The sequence below is a fragment of the Diadema setosum genome, chromosome 16 (genome assembly GCF_964275005.1).
Source record: "Diadema setosum chromosome 16, eeDiaSeto1, whole genome shotgun sequence".
Classification (NCBI taxonomy): domain Eukaryota; kingdom Metazoa; phylum Echinodermata; class Echinoidea; order Diadematoida; family Diadematidae; genus Diadema; species Diadema setosum.
Window position 1 is genome coordinate 8,032,622 of NC_092700.1, and position 20,603 is coordinate 8,053,224.

The 20,603-nt window shown below is 40.0% G+C and overlaps 1 protein-coding gene across 1 annotated transcript; it reads right to left on the reverse strand.

Annotated features, from left to right (window-relative positions):
• Nucleotides 1–530: 530 nt before the first annotated feature.
• On the reverse strand, nucleotides 531–17,583 carry LOC140240068 (solute carrier organic anion transporter family member 4A1-like). Its single transcript, XM_072319877.1, has 12 exons — nucleotides 17,215–17,583; nucleotides 15,527–15,835; nucleotides 13,196–13,403; nucleotides 12,352–12,451; nucleotides 11,722–11,843; nucleotides 9,660–9,911; nucleotides 8,753–8,948; nucleotides 7,230–7,395; nucleotides 5,797–5,975; nucleotides 4,868–4,932; nucleotides 3,617–3,924; nucleotides 531–668 (listed from the first exon to the last, which is right to left on the reverse strand). The coding sequence occupies exons 1-12, from the start codon at nucleotides 17,581–17,583 to the stop codon at nucleotides 531–533; spliced, it is 2,412 nt and encodes an 803-aa protein (XP_072175978.1).
• Between the last annotated feature and the right edge of the window lie 3,020 nt (nucleotides 17,584–20,603).

A 20,603-nucleotide genomic window follows, 5' to 3' on the forward strand; every position in this document is an offset into this window, starting at 1 on the left:
CATGGAAGGAAATTCACTCGTGTCAAAAGTGCAGCAATCAATGCGTTTTGCAGACCTTTACAGACAGACAGACATATAGACCAACAAACAGGTGGACAGACAACGCCCCAAACTTCAATGGACCATGCACGGGACAAGAAAAACTGATGAAGATTAATGCACTTTGGTTGCAACCTGCTTACGTCACTTTTCGTCGGTGGTTAAAGTCTGTCAAGCCTTAAGAAGATGACTATTCTCTGAATAATAATTGAAATATTTCTGATTACTATCCTATCAGAGTGTGTGTTTTTTTCCTAGTCAACAGAGCCTCTATATTCCAGTGATAAAAATAATTGCAGACCTACACTGTATGACAGCAATCCTATTTTTGCTACCTTATGTCACTACATTGATAGATTACTACTTTGTCAGCTGCAATAGTCTTAACCCATTCCCTACGAATATTCTGAATTTCCCACATACTTTGTAAATGGTCCACCAGATTCCAGAAAGGCAAAGGGTTAAATCGCTCTCTTTTAAAATGGTTTGGTCTACGTTGTGTAGAGGGTTTGTGCGCCTAAGTCAAACAGGGTCTTCTCTGAGGAGGCAGAAGGCGATGTGCTCAGTAACCACGCCGGAGTTACCGGGGCAGCGTACAGTGAGAGTACGATGCTCGTGTCCCGCTCGAACTGAAAACCAGAAGGAGACACGTAACACCTTACACGCGAGATGTTGCAGCTGTTGGAGCACCCCCAACAACATTCTATGACGCTGAAGTACTAATTCCCTAATTCTGTTGATAGTAAGTTTGCTCTAAGAGTGCGTTTGAGCGCTCTAAAGCGAACCAAAGCGAACTGAACCAAAGCGTACCGTACCGAACTGTGCCAGATTTGAAGCGTTCGAGCGCTCTGTCGAGAAAGCGTACCTCTCGAGTTGTTTTTAGAAAGGTCACGCATTTTTGTAGCAAGAATGTCATCAACCTGGCGATTGAACTACTTACAGCTGTCCCGAACAAAGAGAATGATGTCTTTGCATTGTGACGTATGCGCATGATACGCGCATGCTTTACAGCGAACTTTTGGTACGCTTTGGTACGCTTTTGGAGCACATCGGGAAGTGGTCCACTTTGGCTTGGTACAGTACGGTACACTTTAGGAGCGTTCGAGCGCTCCTCTGGCGCGGGTACGGTACGGTACAGTTCGCTTTTAATAGGAGAGCGCTCGAACGCACCCTACCTGAAATCAGTATACACATTCACAATCTCCTCCCAATGGTGATGATAGATAACTATCAGTGATGATATTGCACAACATAGAGCGTCCTGTTGATTTTTAATGTACTGTCAAATCATGGGAGTGAAGTCAAACTAATATATACACGCAACGAAAGATGCGTGCTTCTTATCAATCTAACTCCATCAGTATGCAAATTTTGCTCATTGAATGCCTGAGTAAATCTATTAAATTGAGCAAGAATACAGAATATATGGTACCGGCATTAAACGATAGCAATGTGGAGGGTTTCCGATAAACATTTTCGCTTTCATATCTCCATACTCAGAAATTTTCATGAGTAATTTTCGACAGAGAATAGCATGGTCATTAACGATTAATATTCTAAAGGATTTGACTGCGGCCTTCGCGAGTGAGTAGTAGTCAAATAGAAAACTTGCGCTTACGGCTATACATTATGTACCTCGAAAGTTAGAACTTTCGATAACGATGAGATTGTATGAGACTAAAACAATGTAGATGAAATGTCAACATACGAGCATTAAAACATTTTGGAAGATATAAAAAAGCACTAGGATTATGAGTGTTTATGTCCACAATGAAATAAGACAACAACAAAAAACTCCTGCCGTTCTTTATAAGACCAATACGGGAAACATAGCAAGCAATACTTGATAATCTAGAGCTAATCTGAATCTGAGTTTTGCAGATGTTGTTAAATCACTATCTCGTCAAATGTAATTTCATGCTGTAAACGTTGGATATAAAACGATATTTTTTTCCGATGGAAGTGTGGAATGCAATGTCTTTTGTTTTTCTATATACAAATAAAACACTACCCTGCGCTAGTTTTTACACATCTCCCGCTACACGTAAGGAACACAGACTTAGATATTAATCTGGAATATCCATTGACCAGGATATACATTTACATCTACATTTTTCTTTCTTTTGCACTGCCTGATGGCTGAAAGTCAAATAGTACAATTTGGAAAACATGTAGTATAAGATTCAGAAAATACTCTAGTCTTCATTCTCAAGTTATGACCGTAAGAATTCATATACTGTTTGCCTAGAATAATGCCGCAGACTTGGAATGCATTCGAGACCTAGAATCAAGAACAGCAGCCCACGGACAGGAAGGAAAAAATGAACATCTCAATTTACTTGGTCATGCTATTGCAGTACATACAATATCAAAAAAGTACTCTGAAAACAAGTTTTGAGTGCACAGGATTCAGGATTTAAACAACAGCAACAACAACAAAAACAACAACAACAACAATAAAAACCTCCTGTATAATACGACTATCCTGTCTGACCGTCAGAGATTTCTTTTTTCTATTTTCTATTGTTTAAGCAGAATGAGGTTTATGTTTATTGCTTTTGGTCAACGTTGGTTAAGGTAATTGAAGTCATAATATACGGAATGGTAGGCACAATGTAGCCTTAGATTATTTAATTGTTACTTTTTCTACGCATGATTATCACATTCAAAAGGCTTAATAGAAAAAAAAAAGCAAATTGAAATATATTAGTAAGTTCTGAGAGGTAGTATCCCTTATTTGCGAGCGAAGTACCGGGCGTTAGCAAGCTCTATAAGGCTTACCATCGGAAATGTAAACTGATATCTTGATTTAAGGTGACATTGGGTAGGAATAAAAAAAAATGAGATTTGCGTACTGAAAGGTGACTAGGTAGTTACCGTATATTATCATACCCTGATGAGCTAACGGCTAGAGCAAAGGTCAAAGCTTGTTCAAACCAATAATAAGGAAGAGAGAAGGGGGGGGGGGGCGGGAGAGGGACGTGGATGGAGCGGAGAGAGAGAATGAACACAGTTTAAGGAAAGAGATAAACAAAATCAGGATAAACAATTCGAGTTCTAACTGCCGCATTCTAGGAGGTAGATTTATCTACACAAGCCTAAGGAAAGCATCGTAATGAACTTTCCATATTCTTTCTTTGAAGTATTCATTCATTTCTCACATCTTGCCAGCTAAAGAGGAACAATGGATGCTACCTTTCAACAACAACAAAAAAAAACCTAAACACTGCGCAAAAAAAAAGTTTCATCACGAGCAATTACATCATACGTCAAGTCATTTATCAACACACACAAAAACGTGAAAGTCATCTCATCTGGTTTCATTGGTAAGGCATAAGGCAGTGCTCCCTTCGTGTGAAGAAAAAAAAAACACATTTGCTCATCATCGTGGTCGATGTCGAGCTCGTGTCTTCTGTCAATGCACCTTTGGTGAAAACATTTGACTTACTCTTCTGACAATCTCCTATATCATGAATGTAAGATTCCGAGTTGGTCCCCGCTCACTCACGCAGAAAATGGAATGATTGTTCTATTTTATCTTTCATCCTTGAAATATTATAGTTATTGATGTTTATACCTGCGGTGCGTTTTCGTCTACGTGGTCCTCCACGCGCGGGATTTCCGCGAGCTCCGCGCTGACCGTGGTCGGTGCGCTGTCGTCGTTCTTTTCTTCGTCGTCGCCGGGCGGCTTGTAGGTGACGAGGGCGAGGATGATGCAGAGGATGGAGAGGCCCTTGGCGGACTGGAGCATGATGAGGGTGTAGCGGCTGAACTCTTCGTTGTTGTAGAGCCAGCAGGTCCGGCTGTCGTCGCACTCCTCCTCCTCCCAGATGAGACAGGTGCGATCGATCAGCGAGCCGAAAATGATTGGGCCTGGAATGGAGCCTATAGTTTCCCACAGGAACGCAGGAATGAACGAAATGATAAAACAAGCCATTAGGGAAATCATGAAAACAAAACAAACAAACAACATACTATGCAACAATACATCAAAGACCCAAATACATACTTGTAATTATGCAAAGTCTATCTGATAAAAATTGTTTTTGCAATGGCCGAGATATAAAAAAAAAACAACAACAACAAAATAACAAAAGTGGTCTAATAAAAAGTAGGATCCATCTTTTATTAGGGGCCCTTTGTGGATCTGGATTATTTGAAAATCAATTTTCATCAAATAAACTTTGAATTCCTCTTAGGAGTGCATGCTCTTTATGCCATATAAGTGATTTCTAATTATCTCATGAAAAGTTCAAATCTAAATCCCAGTCTGGCTCAAAACCATGCCATCCCTTTTACGGCACGATCTATTGAATCTTAGGTCGCGTTTATAAGATTTTGCGTGCCGAGAATCACTGTTTTGAAACACTGATTCGGAACACTGATTTGAAACACGGTTTTTTTTCTCCCCCAGCGTGTTGGGGCTCTCGCTCAGACTGTGCCATTGCGCAACTCATTCTGCGCAATTTGTTCTTCAGCAAAAGGTCAAACAGGCCGCGCGCAAGGCAATGTGACGTCATTTAAACCGTGTTTGAGATCGCGGTCGCATATAAGACTTTTAAAACACTGTTTCTACAGAAACACTGTTTTGAAACGAACTGTTTTGTGCGTTTCAAAACAGTGTTTCAAAACACTGTTTCAAGTTACGGCTAGCGTTTCATAAGATTTTTTTTTTTCTTGCTAGGAACACTGTTTGGCCAGAAACAGTGTTTCAAAACACTGTTTCTGGCAAAAAAAAAAAAAAAAAAAAATTGATAAACGCACCCTAAGACTCACTGTTTGTAGAGATAGACCCCCTTGTGTGACCGACTCATAAACTTTGACTTACCTAAACACCTGTAAATGACGGACTGAACACCCAAGGCGAATGTCCTCTGTGAGGGCGCCACACATCTTTGAGAGAAACGCACAAACAGACAAACAGACGGGCAGAAAAAGAAAAACAAACGAAAGAAAGAAAACAAGAATGCATCAAAAAGCTGTCACAATTTCATGTAATTTCATCAGAAACAACCTTCCTAAGAATATATCATTTGTGTTTGATTAATTCGGTGCTTATTTACGTCGATGTATAGGGCAATTTGTCAATCAGTTGCAATAAACACAACTCGCCGAAAGAATTTCATAAGCTTGAATAATTGGCGTTATTGTTTTGTTTTTGTGTAGGTGCTGCGAGTGATCAAACATTATCATAAAATATCCACTGAAAAGTTTATTGACTGTCAATTGTAAAGAAACGATGGAGTGGCATTTATGTAATGATTTGGATTTCTTTTTGTCGTTATTTTTAAATGATAATAAAGCCTTGCGCTTGTCGTTATTTCTCCGCCACGGACGACGGAACGCGAATCCCTCCCCCCCCCCCCCCCACACACACACAATAAAGATTACATCAGGAATTATGGCTTACTGTATGAACAGAAATCGAGTTTGGCATTGCGAATCATTTGAGTGAGATTTTGATACAAACTACCATCGATCTAAACTCTCTAATTTATGAAGTGACTGATACGTTAAGGGGGAAGGAGGTTTCAGAGGCGTAATGGCCGTATACACCTTTTGCAAACGTCAGTAAATTTTGCATAGTTGACGAGTAATGTCTCCTAACATAGTGTATTCATCATAAAGGAGTTTCCAGTTTTATCATTCTAACGAAAGGTCTGATGAATTACCTATTTCTAAAATATACCGGCTTTTATGGAATCTAATTTTCATGGTTCGAAAAGGGACACACTTTAGTTGAGTGTGTGTGCTTACCTTAGCGTGGCGGTCAGTTGAGGAACAGCTATCATAGACGTGACTGTGATAAGAAGAAAGGCTATGACGACAAACATCGTTTGTGATTGGCAGCTGTATTCACACCGGCCCCCGGTCCCGTGGCCGTACCCGACCGTCTCGTTGGCGGCTGAAGGTATGCAAGCGCAGTCGTAGTATGTCTGTGAGATTTATCAAAAATGACGTGCAACATGGTCAAAGACGTTAGACACCACCACTATCACACACACACACACACAAATGAATAAATAAAAAATCATAACTACCACCACCACCACAACAACAACAACAACACCAAACAACAACAACAACAACAACAACAACAACAACAACAGCAGCAGCTGCAGCAACAACAACAATAATAACAAATCTACAGATAGGCTCGATACAGCATTCGAGTGCAAAAAAATAAATGAAGGGATCATCAGTGTGTCTCGATGTAGACAGTCCATGTCCCCCCCCCCCAAAAAAAAAAAAAATACAATCGGATTTTTGCATTGATAACACCCAATATATGATAATATGATAAAACTGTAAATGCTACTTCAGGGTCATAAAATATAACATCTCAGCTCTATTTTGCAGAAAAGCCCATTCAATTTGGTTAATCGGTCACAGAGAGATGTGGATTGTTGTAGAGCGCTTAGAGACATTTCATGTGATAACGCGCTATAGAAATGTTGTGAGCTATTATTATTATTATTATTAATATTATTATTATTATTATTATTATTATTATTATTATTATTATTAATATTATTATTATTATTATTATTATCATTATTATTATTATTATTATTATTATTATTATTATTATTATTATTATTATTATTATTATTATTATTATCATTATTATTATTAAAGCATGTCATGAGTCAGATTCTTCCAAGTTTCGCACTTGGATGCTCTGGAACTGCATATTAATGTGTAAGCAGAATATATAGACAGAACTTGGAGGGAAGGGATTCCTGACATGCTCTACAAAAATCATCATTTCTCTTTGACCACAGAAGCAAATTGAATGGGGTTTTGTCTTTTCTGTAAGATGTAGGCAATGAGTAATAGTTTCATACCCTGAAATTGTGCTTGCATTGAGTCACTATTTTTAAAGTTGACATACGGTAGAGTAAGAAATTTCCTACTTTTGTAAAATGATACAAAAATGTTTCCATGCAATTTTGGGCCATATTATGAAGGTAAGCTTATCGTCACGTTGAATAGACCGAGCATCGCGGAATACAAATTTATACTTGATCAGGTTTTTGTTTGCCGTATGAAACACTAACAGTGAGCGTTCAACATTAAAACAGACACAGCACCAAAGAACAGTCATGTGGGTATACTTGGACTCATCTGGGATAATTACAGTTGTTGTTGTCTTTGTTGTTTACTTTTTAAATCATGAAGGTGCTTACCACCAACGAGTCGTCTTGTGAGGAGTTTTTCAACGTGCATCCCGCGTGGCACGGGGAGTAGTACAACACGTCATCATGGCCACAGACGGGTTGGAAGTCTTGCATACATTTACAATCCTCATTGCAGGCATTGTCGACCTGGAAATCCTGACCGCCGGACCCGGGGCTGTTATGAGTGGAAACAGACAGACAGACACACACACACACACAGACACATAGAACATAACATGAAACAAGAGAGGAAGAAACCAAGTTAAACAGTTATAGTATACAGGAGGGAAGATGGAAAAATGGGATAAAATCAGATATCTTATCATTTATTGAAGTGGAATTAAGAAAACAAGTTTTTATAATCTCCATTTCAGACCTGAAATACCTTTTGGGATACAACTGAAGGTCTGGCTTTCAATGGTTATTCAACATTATTTCTCATCATCTTTGGAAACTATAAGTGAGTGTCCCAGTCAATGCGGACTTTCATCTGTTATTTTGTCCCTTTTCGTTGCTGTTATAGTGAAAAATTGCAAATGCACCTGTAATTAGATGGAATAATCATAATGTAAACAGTCAATGATTGCGAGGTTCTTGTTCGGTTTTCTGTCATGATTTTCATTGTCTGCTGGTTTCACCATCTAAAATAAACAGACATAACGGGTTATTGCAGCCCCCAAGTTTTACATAGAGTTGTCACTTGTCATCCACCTTGCTTTGAGTACTCCTCCAAGGTCCAATGTCCTTAATTTCCTGAAATGTGTTCACCTTTCCTTGTCACTTGTCATGACTGTTTGGATTTTGTCTTTCATCATAATTTTAATGAATTTGACGATATGACAAATTTAGAACGGCTCTGGTTCTGCAGTCGCAATAAAACCTACTTTGTTCTTTGATATCAAAAGTCGATAGTTAAGTCCATATCTTACGTAGATCTTCAATCTGTTGGAGACTTCAGAAAAATTGTCTTCTTTTTTTAATGGAGGGTATGCTTTGCCATTCTTAGTAATGGCTGATTTATTGCTGTTCTGAATCCCCCGTATTGTACTTAAAGAAAATTATTGTCTGTTGTTCAGTATTTCAAGTAAGCAGTGGACCTCAGTATAATCATATGCACGCATTGGTCATTAATACAAGGCGGATAAGAGAACTTCAAAAGGAAAATACATTACATCAATGAGCTTATGTAAAGGAGCATGCATGTCGCACATATTACTGCCCCGACGTTTAACGTATGAAAACTTTATGCTGGGATTACAAAGAACTAAAATCTCTGCGAGCAACCTCTTGACTAAAGGCAAAAGTACACTGAGCTTTGCCCATCTAACACTATGAAGTGGCATTAAACGCAAGAAAATTGCAAACTAAAGCATAAAAGGGATAGAAAAAGCTGGATAGAAAATTCTTTCCATTGATGAAGCGATGAGTCTACTTTCAAATGAAATAAAAAGTTGAAAAGCAAGATATTACTATCTCCCTTGACCCACAAAAACTGAATCACATAGGAGTAAAATCAGGCAAACAATGGTTACCTAATTTTGTAATCCACCGTAACTCCGGCAAAGTCGATGTTTGCACAGCTCATGAAGAAGACGAACTGAAGACCCAAACTACAGATGAGCACTCCAAGAGTAAACCTCAACATCCCTCTGTATTTCAGGTCAAATCTCTTCACCACCCAGCCACCGAAGAGGGCGCCTATGAAACTTGACGGAGTCACGATAATACCTGTGGGGAGTGGGGGGAGAGAGATATGGCTACATGATCCAAAATATTTGCCAGGAGAAAATAGGGACACAGGTCAGAGAAGGAAAAGACGGAGAACAAGAAGTAGGCAACTACTGAGCACTACAAGATTTATTATTCATATCCATCGCTGGAAACACTTATACATAATATAAATCCTAATTCACGACATTTTCTTCAACTGAATTGTCATCTTAATTGATGGTGATGCTGCAAAAATGTCGCCTATAGGGTAAAATATGCGAAGATTACTCTCAAAACACTGCAATCAATTTAACTCTCACAATGCAACAGACGATGGTTTTTTTGTTTTTTTTTAAACGGGAACGGTCCGAATTTGAACGTTTCAACCCTACGACGCGCAAAATGTCTTTTTTGGAGGATATTTTAGCCCCTTTGGAACGATCATTCTAAATATTCCGTCCAGTCCTTTTTAATGATGCACATCTTGTTAGGAGAACATTATGCTTTTATAATAAAGTTAACATAGGGAGCAAGCAAAATCAAATCAAATCAAATCAAATTAAAGTGCCCTGTCAGGAAATCAAATAAAAACGAATCAAATCAATATCAAACAATACAAAATACTGACATCGCAACGAGTTGAATTAAGTCGATTGAAATCACTATCGATATCCAGTCAGATTAGAGGAAATTATATCAAAATCACAATTACTCCGACCCCCTACCTACCTGCCAAAATGGCTGCCTGGCCCGACGTCAAGTTGAACTGCGACTCCATGTACTTTGGGCCGAAGACGCCCACGGCAACTAAGATGAAGGTCTCGCAGGCCGTGGAGATGTTGTTAAACATGTATGGCAGGTTCTTGATCAGCATCCACAAGGCGTGGGGAAACTGGGTGATGGACCCCCAGCCGGTCTTCGTCTCAAACTCCATCCCGCGTTGGGTCTCGTGCTTGCGCTGGGCGAAGACTTTTTTTCCGCCTTGTGGGTATTAAAAGAAGATTTGTTTTAATTATCATGATTATGTTAATAAGGTCATACCCAGGGTAGCCTCTTCAGTGTTGCCACTGTTCTACCAGAGGGCCCTGCCATTATTATCACCCTAGCGTTGACACGTACCCATGTATACACATGGGTCGAGAGAGACATAGTGGGTAAAAACATCTTGTCCAAAGACGTAAGCACTGGGAGGAAATCGAACTCGGGTCCTCATCGGGAGTCGGGAGTCATATAAATTGTATCCACTATGCCACAGCGCCCCCATAGTTTTTGAGCGGGGCAATGAGCATGAGGCTTTCGCAATGACTGCAAGCTGAATATCATCAGTCACTTCGAGCTTGTTTCTGTATTACGTGAGAACAAGCAGGGGGCAAGGATCGTTATCATTTAATGTGAAGACTAGATACTCTGTAGATCTCGATCTAGATCCTACATGAATTCTGTATTGGTCATTTTTAAATCAATTTTCGATATTCAAATCGCCGGCTTTGAGCCATGTTTCTTTCGGGGAACCTACTCCCCCAACCATCTGCTTTTATGTAGGTTCCTATGTCTGTATGTAGGTTTTTATTTATCCGTCCTGTATGTAGTGTACTTGAGAATGATTTCAATTGATTTTGTGCAATGTAAATGCTATTTGTATACAATGAAGTTAACAACTTATAATTTATGACTGATTGACAAATTGCCCTACATCGACGTAAATAAGCACTGAATTGATCAGTGTTTTAGTAGTAGCCATGATAAAAAATCATGGGCGTACATACTCGAGCAGGATTCGAACCTACGACCTCCTGATCACCGGACAGGCGTCGATGTAGGGCAATTTGTCAATCAGTTGCAATGAAAACATCTCGACGGAAGACTGATTTCATGAATTTGAATTATAATTTATGTGTTACTTTACATTGTCTTATGGATGGACGTTGTAAGCACAACTCTGTATAATTTGTGCGGAAACTTAATGAAAGGACATGGAAATGAAATGTTTGGGATATGCATGGGAGTGATCAACGCATACACGTACGTACTACATTATGTGTGCATAAATATGCGAATGTGAATTGCGAAACACGAAATATTGTGGCAATGACCTCGTTCACATAATGCGCGATATATTGCACGGTTGATTGACCAATCAAATCACAGAATCCAAAATCGCTGCTAATTCAATATCACCTCCAAGAGACAGACAACAGATCACTGAGCAAAAATACAATAAGATTATTAAAAACTATTGCCACTAATCAAACAGAGATTGCACGTCGCGTTCAGTAATAGTCTGGTTTTACTCATGACGGTGATACATTTTACTCACCCTTTTTCCTTCTCTCTCTCTCTTTCTCTTTCCCTCTCTCATCTATCCATCGATCAATCTATCTATCTATCTGTATACCAGTCATTATCTATCTATAAGATATATTTATCTATCTGTATCTATCTATCTACCTATCTATCTATCTATCTACCTATCTATCTATCTACCTATCTATCTATCTATCTTTCTATCTATCTATCTATCTATCTATCTATCTATCTATCTATCTATCCCTCTTTCTCGCTATCTAGATGTAGCCACTTTTTCTGTCTAACCAATCGCACTACTCTGCTAAAGTCATACTATATGTATCTGTACATACAGTACACACACACACACACACACACAAACACACACACACACACACACACCGATTGCATGAAATATTCCCTGTCGATTTCGTTTAGTCTAGAGTGCACAATAACAATCTCTGGTAAGAACGAAATTGTTGGATGGGTCGTCATGGCAACCAACCTGGAAGCGAACGCGGGAAGGCGAAGAAGGGGAACACGATTGAGAATGAGATTCCAGCAGCCACGATGAAGCCCAGCCACCACGCTCCGACCCAAGTTGGACTCGAAGGATCAATATCAAGTCTAACGTCATCACAGGATGACAGAATAAGAGAGAGAAAGAGAGTGTGTGTGTATCAGACAGACAGACCGACAGAGAGAACAGAGAAAAGAATGTTCCATTAAACAAAGATTTATGAACTTGGCATCATCGTTACTATCTCCATTATATTTCATTTGTTTTGTTTTTTATTTCGTTCTATTTCATTTCCAACCCATATGATTACTATATTTGAATACACAGAGATAACACAGTGCAATTGAAAACAAACTATGAACTGTGATTTACATTTTTTTTTAATTTCAAGACAAATACCGATAAATACATGCACCAAATGCAGATACCATAAAATACCAAAAAAAGTCATGAATATTATCTTCTTTCCTACTTCACTATCATAGTAATCATGACCATCTTCAGCTCATGCTATTGCAAGCCTTTGCGATTTAATCTCATTTACTTATTATTCATTTAATATTTTCATTAGTAACATGTTTTTAATATCATAGTTGAAATGACAGACGCACTTACTCGTTGGGGTCTTTTCGTATATCCACGTAAAAACCTAAAAATATTCCACCGATGATATAACCAGCCGCCGGACCAAGAATGGCCATAGATTTAAATATACCTGGAGTGAATCGGAGACAAAAAAAGAAGAAGAAAGAAATAACATGGAAACTTACTAACTTAGAAACACTAAAAGTGAATAGAGGAAAAAGCAAATCAGTTAACTATCGACAAGTGAAGGCCATACATGATCTTTATTTTTCTTCCAACACTTACACTAACATCAAATAATTACATCTGCATAGCAAATTAGTCTTTTAAAAAAATATTTGTGAAAACAGCAGCATCAGTTTTTTTTTTTTTTGTTTTTTTTTTTTGTTCTGGCGATCAGAATTTTGCCTTTTAATTGGACGCGTTTCTGATATCATCTGAAATCTACGCATTACACTGTTGTCAGTTCATATTGACCTACAATGCATTTGGAAGGCCAGGACTCATGGTTACACGTGCAATACGAAGACTTTTGTTTTATACACCTGATGAACGCCAGAAGTGTACCATAATTTGCCCATGCACAGCGGTGACATTGCTTGGACTTAAGAAATTATTTCTTAATCCGGCAACAATGAAATAACTGAAAACTTCGAAAGGAAAGTTTGCGTTACGGAAATGATTTACCTTCCCACTTACAAGGAAGATTACAAAAAAAAAAATAGTAAGTAAAGTGCTTCATTCTTCCATCTTTTTTTTTTCATCACGATTGTGACAATATCTTAATACATCAATCCTAAAGGTTCTGCCGACAGAGGGACTACAGAGGGCCTCCTCCCACCTTCAAAAAGGAGGAAATTGTCTTCCTACATACCTATGTAGATTCCGGATGCAGCCGAAGACACATTTTCGTCGATATACGTGATGCCGAGCGTGTAGAGGGGCGAGGCTCCGATCCCATGGAACACCTGGGCCAGAATGAAGACTCCGTAGTAGCTCGTGAGCCCCTCGTTAAGAGTGGACATATCCTCGCATCCACCGAAGTCTGGCCGGCTCGGGTCGCACATCTCAAAATCGGTGTTCTGTACTCAGGTGCAGAGGAGAATTCAAAGTAAAGGAAGGAAGAGGAGGAGGAGGACGATGAGGAGAAGGAGGAGGAGAAGAGAGAAGAAGAAGGAGGAGGAGGAGGAGGAGGAGGAGGAGAGGAAGAAGAAAAAGAAGAAGAAGAGAGAATAAGACAGATATTAGGAAGATGATGGTGGAGATGATGAGGAAGTGTACAAGAAGAAGGAGAATATGAGACCTCTACCGATATCAGATTCCTTCCATGTATGATGATTATACATATTACTAGATATAATTGAAACTGTCAATGTAACTCATATGAGCACCGGAGAGTCTATATCCACTGTGTAGTAACCTTTGGTATGAGCTTAAAAGGGAGCTTATATAGTTATGAAAAATAACAGTTCCCATTGAAATCTATGAAAAATGAAAGAGAAGGCATATCAACTTATATTTCAGAGTATGCCTATCTAGTTTAAGGCCGTGTCACACCTTTCCGGGCAAGCCTTGCGTACGACCTGCGAAGAACAATTTTTTACTACCCGGAGGTCCCCGGAGATGACCCGCACAAGACAGTTATACCTAGCACGTATCTCATCCGTAGACGCCCGGAGGTGCGCACGCAAATCTTTTTAACCGCAACTATGTTTAGGCCCTGTCACACCTTTCCGGGCAAGTTACGCGGGCTTGTTGAGTGTAGGGATTTTCCAGCATACCGGGCATTCCTGAGGGCGGACAAGGATTTGAGTGAGTCAGTGCATGTGTCTTACTTGCTGGATGCTTTCTGCTTAAATTCTACTTGCGAGTATACTGTGTGACCTTTGTACCAGTCGCCTGGGGGCTAACAACTCAGTGAAGGAATTCCTCTGAAGGAATGGCTGAAGTCACACAGAATGTCATTATCTTGGTTGCATACGGGACTGCGAAGTACCTGCGTGGGAGTTGCCTGCGAGGTGCTGTCGCTAAGGGCCTCCTACTGGCGTACTGCGTGGATCTCTCCGGGCATTCCCGCGACTCACGCGGAAAAAATTTTGGTCATGGTCAAAACTTGGCTGCGGTTAGATCGGACTTGCGTGCGCACCTCCGGGCAACTACAGGCGAGATACGTGCTAGGTACTGTCAGGTGCGGACTAAATACGGAGAGCTTCGAGTAGCAAATTCGTTTCCCCGCAAGTCAACCCGCAAAACTTCCCCAGATGTGGTATGACAAGGCCTTGAGCATGCTCAAAACTTGTTCCGAGTGAGTATTGGGGATTCGCTCGCAGAGGTACACGCAGAACACCAGTATGAGACCTTTACACCAGCAGCACCTCGCAGGCAACCCCAACGCAGGTACATCTCAGTACCTGTAAGTCGCTCGTAACAGAAAACGGATCGGTTTCAAAGCTCTCGCGCAGGTCACACGGAATACACGCAAGTAGAAGGTAAGTAGTACGTGTTTAGTAGGTAAGAAACAGGTGCGAAACACGCAAACATTCTTGTCCGCCCGCGGAAAATTCTCCTGCGTGCGGAAAATCCCTCCTCGCAACAAGCCCGGTTAGCTTGCCCGGAAAGGTGTGACACGGCCTTTAGTTCTTCAGATAATAGATGTAAGGACTGTCTGTTTCAACATGTATTGACATAAGATTTCTTCACGATTTTTCATACAGCCTAAGTTAATATTTCAGAGATAATTTTTTTCTTTGTACATTTTGTCTTCTTGGCAATTATAATTCAGCTGTTCTACTGACGTTCTTTCCATGATGGACCCACATTCTGCAAACTTTGTCATTTTAGTAGGTCTCTCCATTTTTCGCAGCATGCATATTGTTATTTCAGTTTCATCACTTTAGTTTTCATGACAACGTATAATTACTATAAGGTTCCAAAATTACTGTATACTCTTCTCATTTTGCTTTGTTTTGCTTATGGAACCTTGGGCTATTCTTTGTTACCAAAGAGAGTGAAATGTCTAAGTTCTCGTCGAAAAAGTGAAAATATGAATTGAATTGACAGGATTGAATTGAATTGAATTGAATTGAATTGAATTGAATTGAATTGAATTGAATTGAATTGAATTGAATTGAATTCAGTTCAATTCAATTCAATAGAATGCTAATGTCTCTTTGACTTAAGTCATCCTTGTTGACTTAAATCTTACCTGATACTGGTAGTCGCCCGTTATATAATGCGGAAGCGTGAATATGAGCGACCCTACACCGAAGATGAGTGCACCTATGCCCAGCCAGATGGGCTTGTGCGCCTTCTCGCCGAAGTACGTGACGAAGATGATGATGACCATGACGGTGAAATCGTAGCTGCTCGAGATCAGACCGCTCTTGACGCTGGGGAAGCCGAATCGCCGCTCGAGCGTGGTGATGACCACGTAGACGAGCCCGTTGACGGTCATGCCCTGGGCGATGACGAATACCGAGAGGAAGAACGTGTAACCGACGATGTTGTTGCAGCACTGCGGGAAAAAAATGGTGAGAGATTAAGAAAAGATTTCGTATTCACTATGAGCTGTATATGGATATATTAATTTATTACAGAATAAGAACATCCCGAATTGATATTATAAACAATACATGCGTGAATAAAATCACTAGTAGGGCAGATAATCACTACTATGTAGCAAAGATTGGTCGAGATGCTCATATCCGGCAGAGAGTATGGAGTTTTGCATATAGGGGTATTTTTGGGCGATGATTTCAACAACCGCCGGATCCAAGAGATCTGATCACTGGGTCGGCCGTCATTTTAAATTGAAATATGGCCGCCGTCCCGAGATATCTAACTATCCCTAACTTGGATTCTGTAGTGACCTGTTGCTCCTGTGTCGTACACACGTCGTACACACGCTCTTGTGTCGTACACACACGACACAAGAGCGTTACGACATGTGAAATTCAATGAGGGATTAAGTGTCTGACAAACATCGAATGACCGCCATTTTGAATTCCAATATGGCCCCCACGACGAAATGTTTGAAATCCCTATCTCGAGTTCTAAGTGACGAGTGACGCTGAAATTTGGTGAAAACAATTATCATAACATGCTGGGTTACAAATGGAATTTATAACAACGCTACAAGTCAGTCATTTTGAATTCCAATATGGCTGCCAAGACATACATCACGACTAACAATCACGGGCATGCAACAAAGTGCAGCAAAAATAAAGCATAATGCACTTTCACTGACGTCACAATGTACATACAATAGCGCGCACTCAATAAGTTACTAACGCGCACTCAATTAGGTAGCCTAATTTACAAACGCGATACAGAGATTTTCAACACTCCGACGTGGCAACAATGTAGGAAAATTCAAATTGGCTGCCGTGCAGCTTGTCAGACATGTCAAATTAATCTGTTAAAATTCAACTTATTATCACATGCTTTTATGTATCAAATTTCAATGGCCTATGTCATTAAAAAGTGAAGATAGGGATCTCTAAATGTTTTGTGACGACGGCCATATTAAAATTCAAAATGGCGGCCGACTCAGTGGTAAGATCTCTTGGATCCGGCAATTTGTTTTTTTTTTTTTTTAAATCAGCGCCTCAAAATGATCCTATATTCAAAATTTCATACACTCCGCCAGATATGAGTATCTTTTTTTTTTTCATTTCATCTGCCCCACTATAACAAAACACCTGATTGTACAGCTTGCATGCCGCCGATTGAGCCATCTTGTCACCTTTCTGAAATTCTGTATCAACCCAACTTGAGAACAGTGGAGAAACTTCTTCTGAAGTTACAAAAGCAGGTATTATCAAAACGTGTGAGATTTATAGCGAAGTGTCTCGAAATCCAGCGAGCTGGATTTGTATAGATGAGGAAAGATACCTGCACACAGTTTGGTCGCCATTTGTACCAGCCACAGTCTGGGTTGTCGTCTTCGTCGTCATCGACGCCATCGGACGGCGTCGAGACGTCGTTCTTGGGAGGTAACTCCTCGTTTGGCGAGGCAGCAGCACCGTTTGTCGTCGACGTCCCATTGGCAACGGCCGTGCCGTTAGCCTCGGGATGGTGAGCGTTCCCGTTGGTCTCGGTGTGCTTGACGGCTCCGTTGTCGAGCGACGTCTCGAGCTCGACATGGAGGGGGTTGTCGAAACCCTGTATCTCGTTATCGAAATTCGTCTGGGTTCCGATGGTCGACGGCGGTCGCAGGAGAATGCGATCGTCGGCGTTATTGCTTTTGTAAACCCCGTTCATGATGTCTCAGTTCTGTCTGGGTTTACGGACGATCTGTGGTCGATCGGTGGGTAATAAGTTCAAACCTACAAATACAACGATTGTTCCAAAAATCATTTCCCTTCCTTCTTGGTCGTATCCATGAGTACTCTAGCACTGGTTGAGGAAGAGATGTTTTTTTTTTTGGTTTTTTTTCTGTTGAAGGGAGAAAAGGAAAAGAAGAGAAGGGAGAAATGCATTAACTGATTAAGTGTTGATAACAGCACTATATATATATATCTAAAAAAAAAAAAAAAAAAACGGAAAAAAAAGGACATGACATGTCCAGAGATCGAAAAGAACCTTTTCTTTTTAATTATCACTCGGACATGTGGGGGGAGGGGATAACAATGCAAACAGGAGTTTCGGATTAGTTATTAAAAAAATTTCATTACCAAGTATTTGCGGAAATAATGTTGTAGGACATAGGCATATCCAGTTCATAGTTTGAAATTATTGTGAGAGTAAGAGAATAAACAGAGGTTTAGAGGGGAGGCAAATTCAAAAGAAGGTCGTAAGAATGTGCTTCATGTTGCGATTACAAGGACTTGATTTCTAATAGCTACGACATTACCATCTCTACGGCATATACTGGGCAGTCACAACTTTACCACCGTGCTCCAATGAAAATACTATAAGATACAATGTAGTTACAGAATTCCTTACTAGATGCGTTTTGAATTGAGGAGTGCAAAATTCTATTTTCCTAATTCAAAGGTACACGCAAAAGCAGTACGTGGATGTCACGTATGCTTTGATAGGTATCTTCGTTATTGTGAAAGATAGTAGCGAGGTGTGGCATATAGGCTCGATATTCGCTAGGTAGAAGAGCCCAGATGCATTGCAGATAAACGTCACCTGAGATGTTCAGGAACATTGACCGTTAGAGATATTCAGGAACATTGGCTATTCGAGATATTTAGGAACATTGACCATTATCCATTATTACCTGTCACATTCAATCAGCTGATACATAAACCTAGCTATTCGTTCCTTACCCCAACCAAATCAAAAACCCCAAACACCAATCTGAAAAGATAATACAAATAGAACAATGGTAGGAAGGAGGTATACTGAATGTTTACCTGGGAGCTGATTGCAGGTATCATCTAAACCTTCTTAACCATGGACTGTATCAGTACTATTTACCGTAACTCCTCAAGAGGGGTACAATAAGATAATTACCAGCAATGGGGGGGGGGGGGGGTGACGGAAGGGGCGCTGCATCCAGTGCTTGCTCCATATATACTCGATATATTCAAGTCACTGAACTTTATACAACAGGGACAAAGACAACCTGATTGTAACAGCTACTATAGATGGACCAAAACAGGTATTATCTCGATTATCATCCTCTTAATACAACAGCATCTTGTGATAACCAATGGGTTTGATGTTGGTGGACAAAGGTCAATGGTTAAACCGGAGATTACAATCAGAAACAGCAATCAACAACACAACACACATTGTGTCATGTGTTTTCCTCGCGAAAAAACCAACAAAGATCACACCATGGATATATCATACATGAGACCTGGTACTGATGGTTCGTACAGCTAGAGTGATAGAGTCAAGTTCCACCTCCCCGGTGTATGCGTGTGATGTCTGCCTTTTTGTATAGATAGGGAAAATTCCACTGACAAAATGATGATATATTGAAAATTGACAGGAAATAATTATATGAAACCCTCTCGTTGCAAGTCATTCCGATATTATGTTCTTACTATTACATTGTATAGGATGTGAACACATAGATTCATTGTATTCATCAATTCGAGACAGTTGACATGATTGATGGTCACATTAAAATGTATGAACCGCGTATTGATATAACGATCTCGGGTGGGGAAAATTATTCGAAGTTACAATATTGTACCATTATAGTGTTCCACTGGTTCTCTTCATCCACAAATTGCATTGTGATCACTGCTTCTTTTTGTGTTCTTGTGCTACGTTTAATTTCTTTACCTTTTTTTTCGGGGGGGGGGGGAGCCGGGGTCGTTTAAATATCACTCAGAAACTGTAAGAGACTCTACATTTAGAGTCAATTCATGTTCTTTGCACCCGAGAGAAGAGCGATTACAAGCCGTATTCTTGTGTGTGTGTATATATATATATATATATATATATATATATATATATATATATTGTGTGTGTGTGTGTGTATGTGTGTGTGTGTGTGTGTGTGTGTGTGTGTGCATTGTTCAAAGTAAGTAAATACACATCTCGAATATAAAAGGCGCACTGGATTTCCTTTAAATACGCCTGAAAAAAGGTATCACTTCTTTGGTCACGTGATTTGCACATGGCTGAGAGAGAGTGCGTGTGTGTGTGTGTGAGTGAGAATCGATCATTTTAAGCTAATTTTGTAGATGACAGTTCCTCATGGATAATTTGGGATAAAACTAGGAGATATGAATTGAACTGTCACGATCTTTGTCATGTGATAGGCACGTTGCTAGGACACTAACAGAATGAACGACCATACCATTTATCATGATTGCAAGGGAATTTTGCAAAGAACCCAGTGGGGTAAAACCGTTAGTTCAGAAGAGGATATTCATTATGAACGTCACGCCATATTTGAGAAATGCGCACTGTATGTGTGTACGCTGGGTGTTGTAAAGTGCGTCAAGGCACAAAGGTCGACTTGGGGCTCACCTAGCATGAAAGCAAACAAAAATGTATGACGATATTGATGACAGAGTCGAAAGCCTGGGCAAATATTGGCTGGCCGCGCATGCGCACACACACATGAAATTCCAGGCATATGCTAATTCTGCGGCTTGGAAGTGTGTGCTTACTTCATTTGCAAAACAAACAAGGATGTGTATTACATGTAAAAAAAAAAAATCAATCCTCGTTTATGATAAGATCTACATCGGCGGCGTTGCGGGACGAGGTATATATCACGATGAATCAGCAAGTGCGCATTCTGACACAACGTTACGAAAGAAATATGCTTAAATGACAATAGAGATCTGACTAATACTGAATAATTT

Bases quoted from the DNA above. Each gene is read 5' to 3' on its own strand.
- LOC140240068 (XM_072319877.1), bottom strand. From the start codon at position 17,583: ATGAACGGGGTTTACAAAAGCAATAACGCCGACGATCGCATTCTCCTG. The intron at 11,844-12,351 runs GTAAGTGCGTCT...TGATGACGTTAG, and splicing joins ATACGAAAAGACCCCAACGA to ACTTGATATTGATCCTTCGA. The intron at 8,949-9,659 runs GTAGGTAGGGGG...CACTCCCCACAG, and splicing joins CCAGGCAGCCATTTTGGCAG to GTATTATCGTGACTCCGTCA.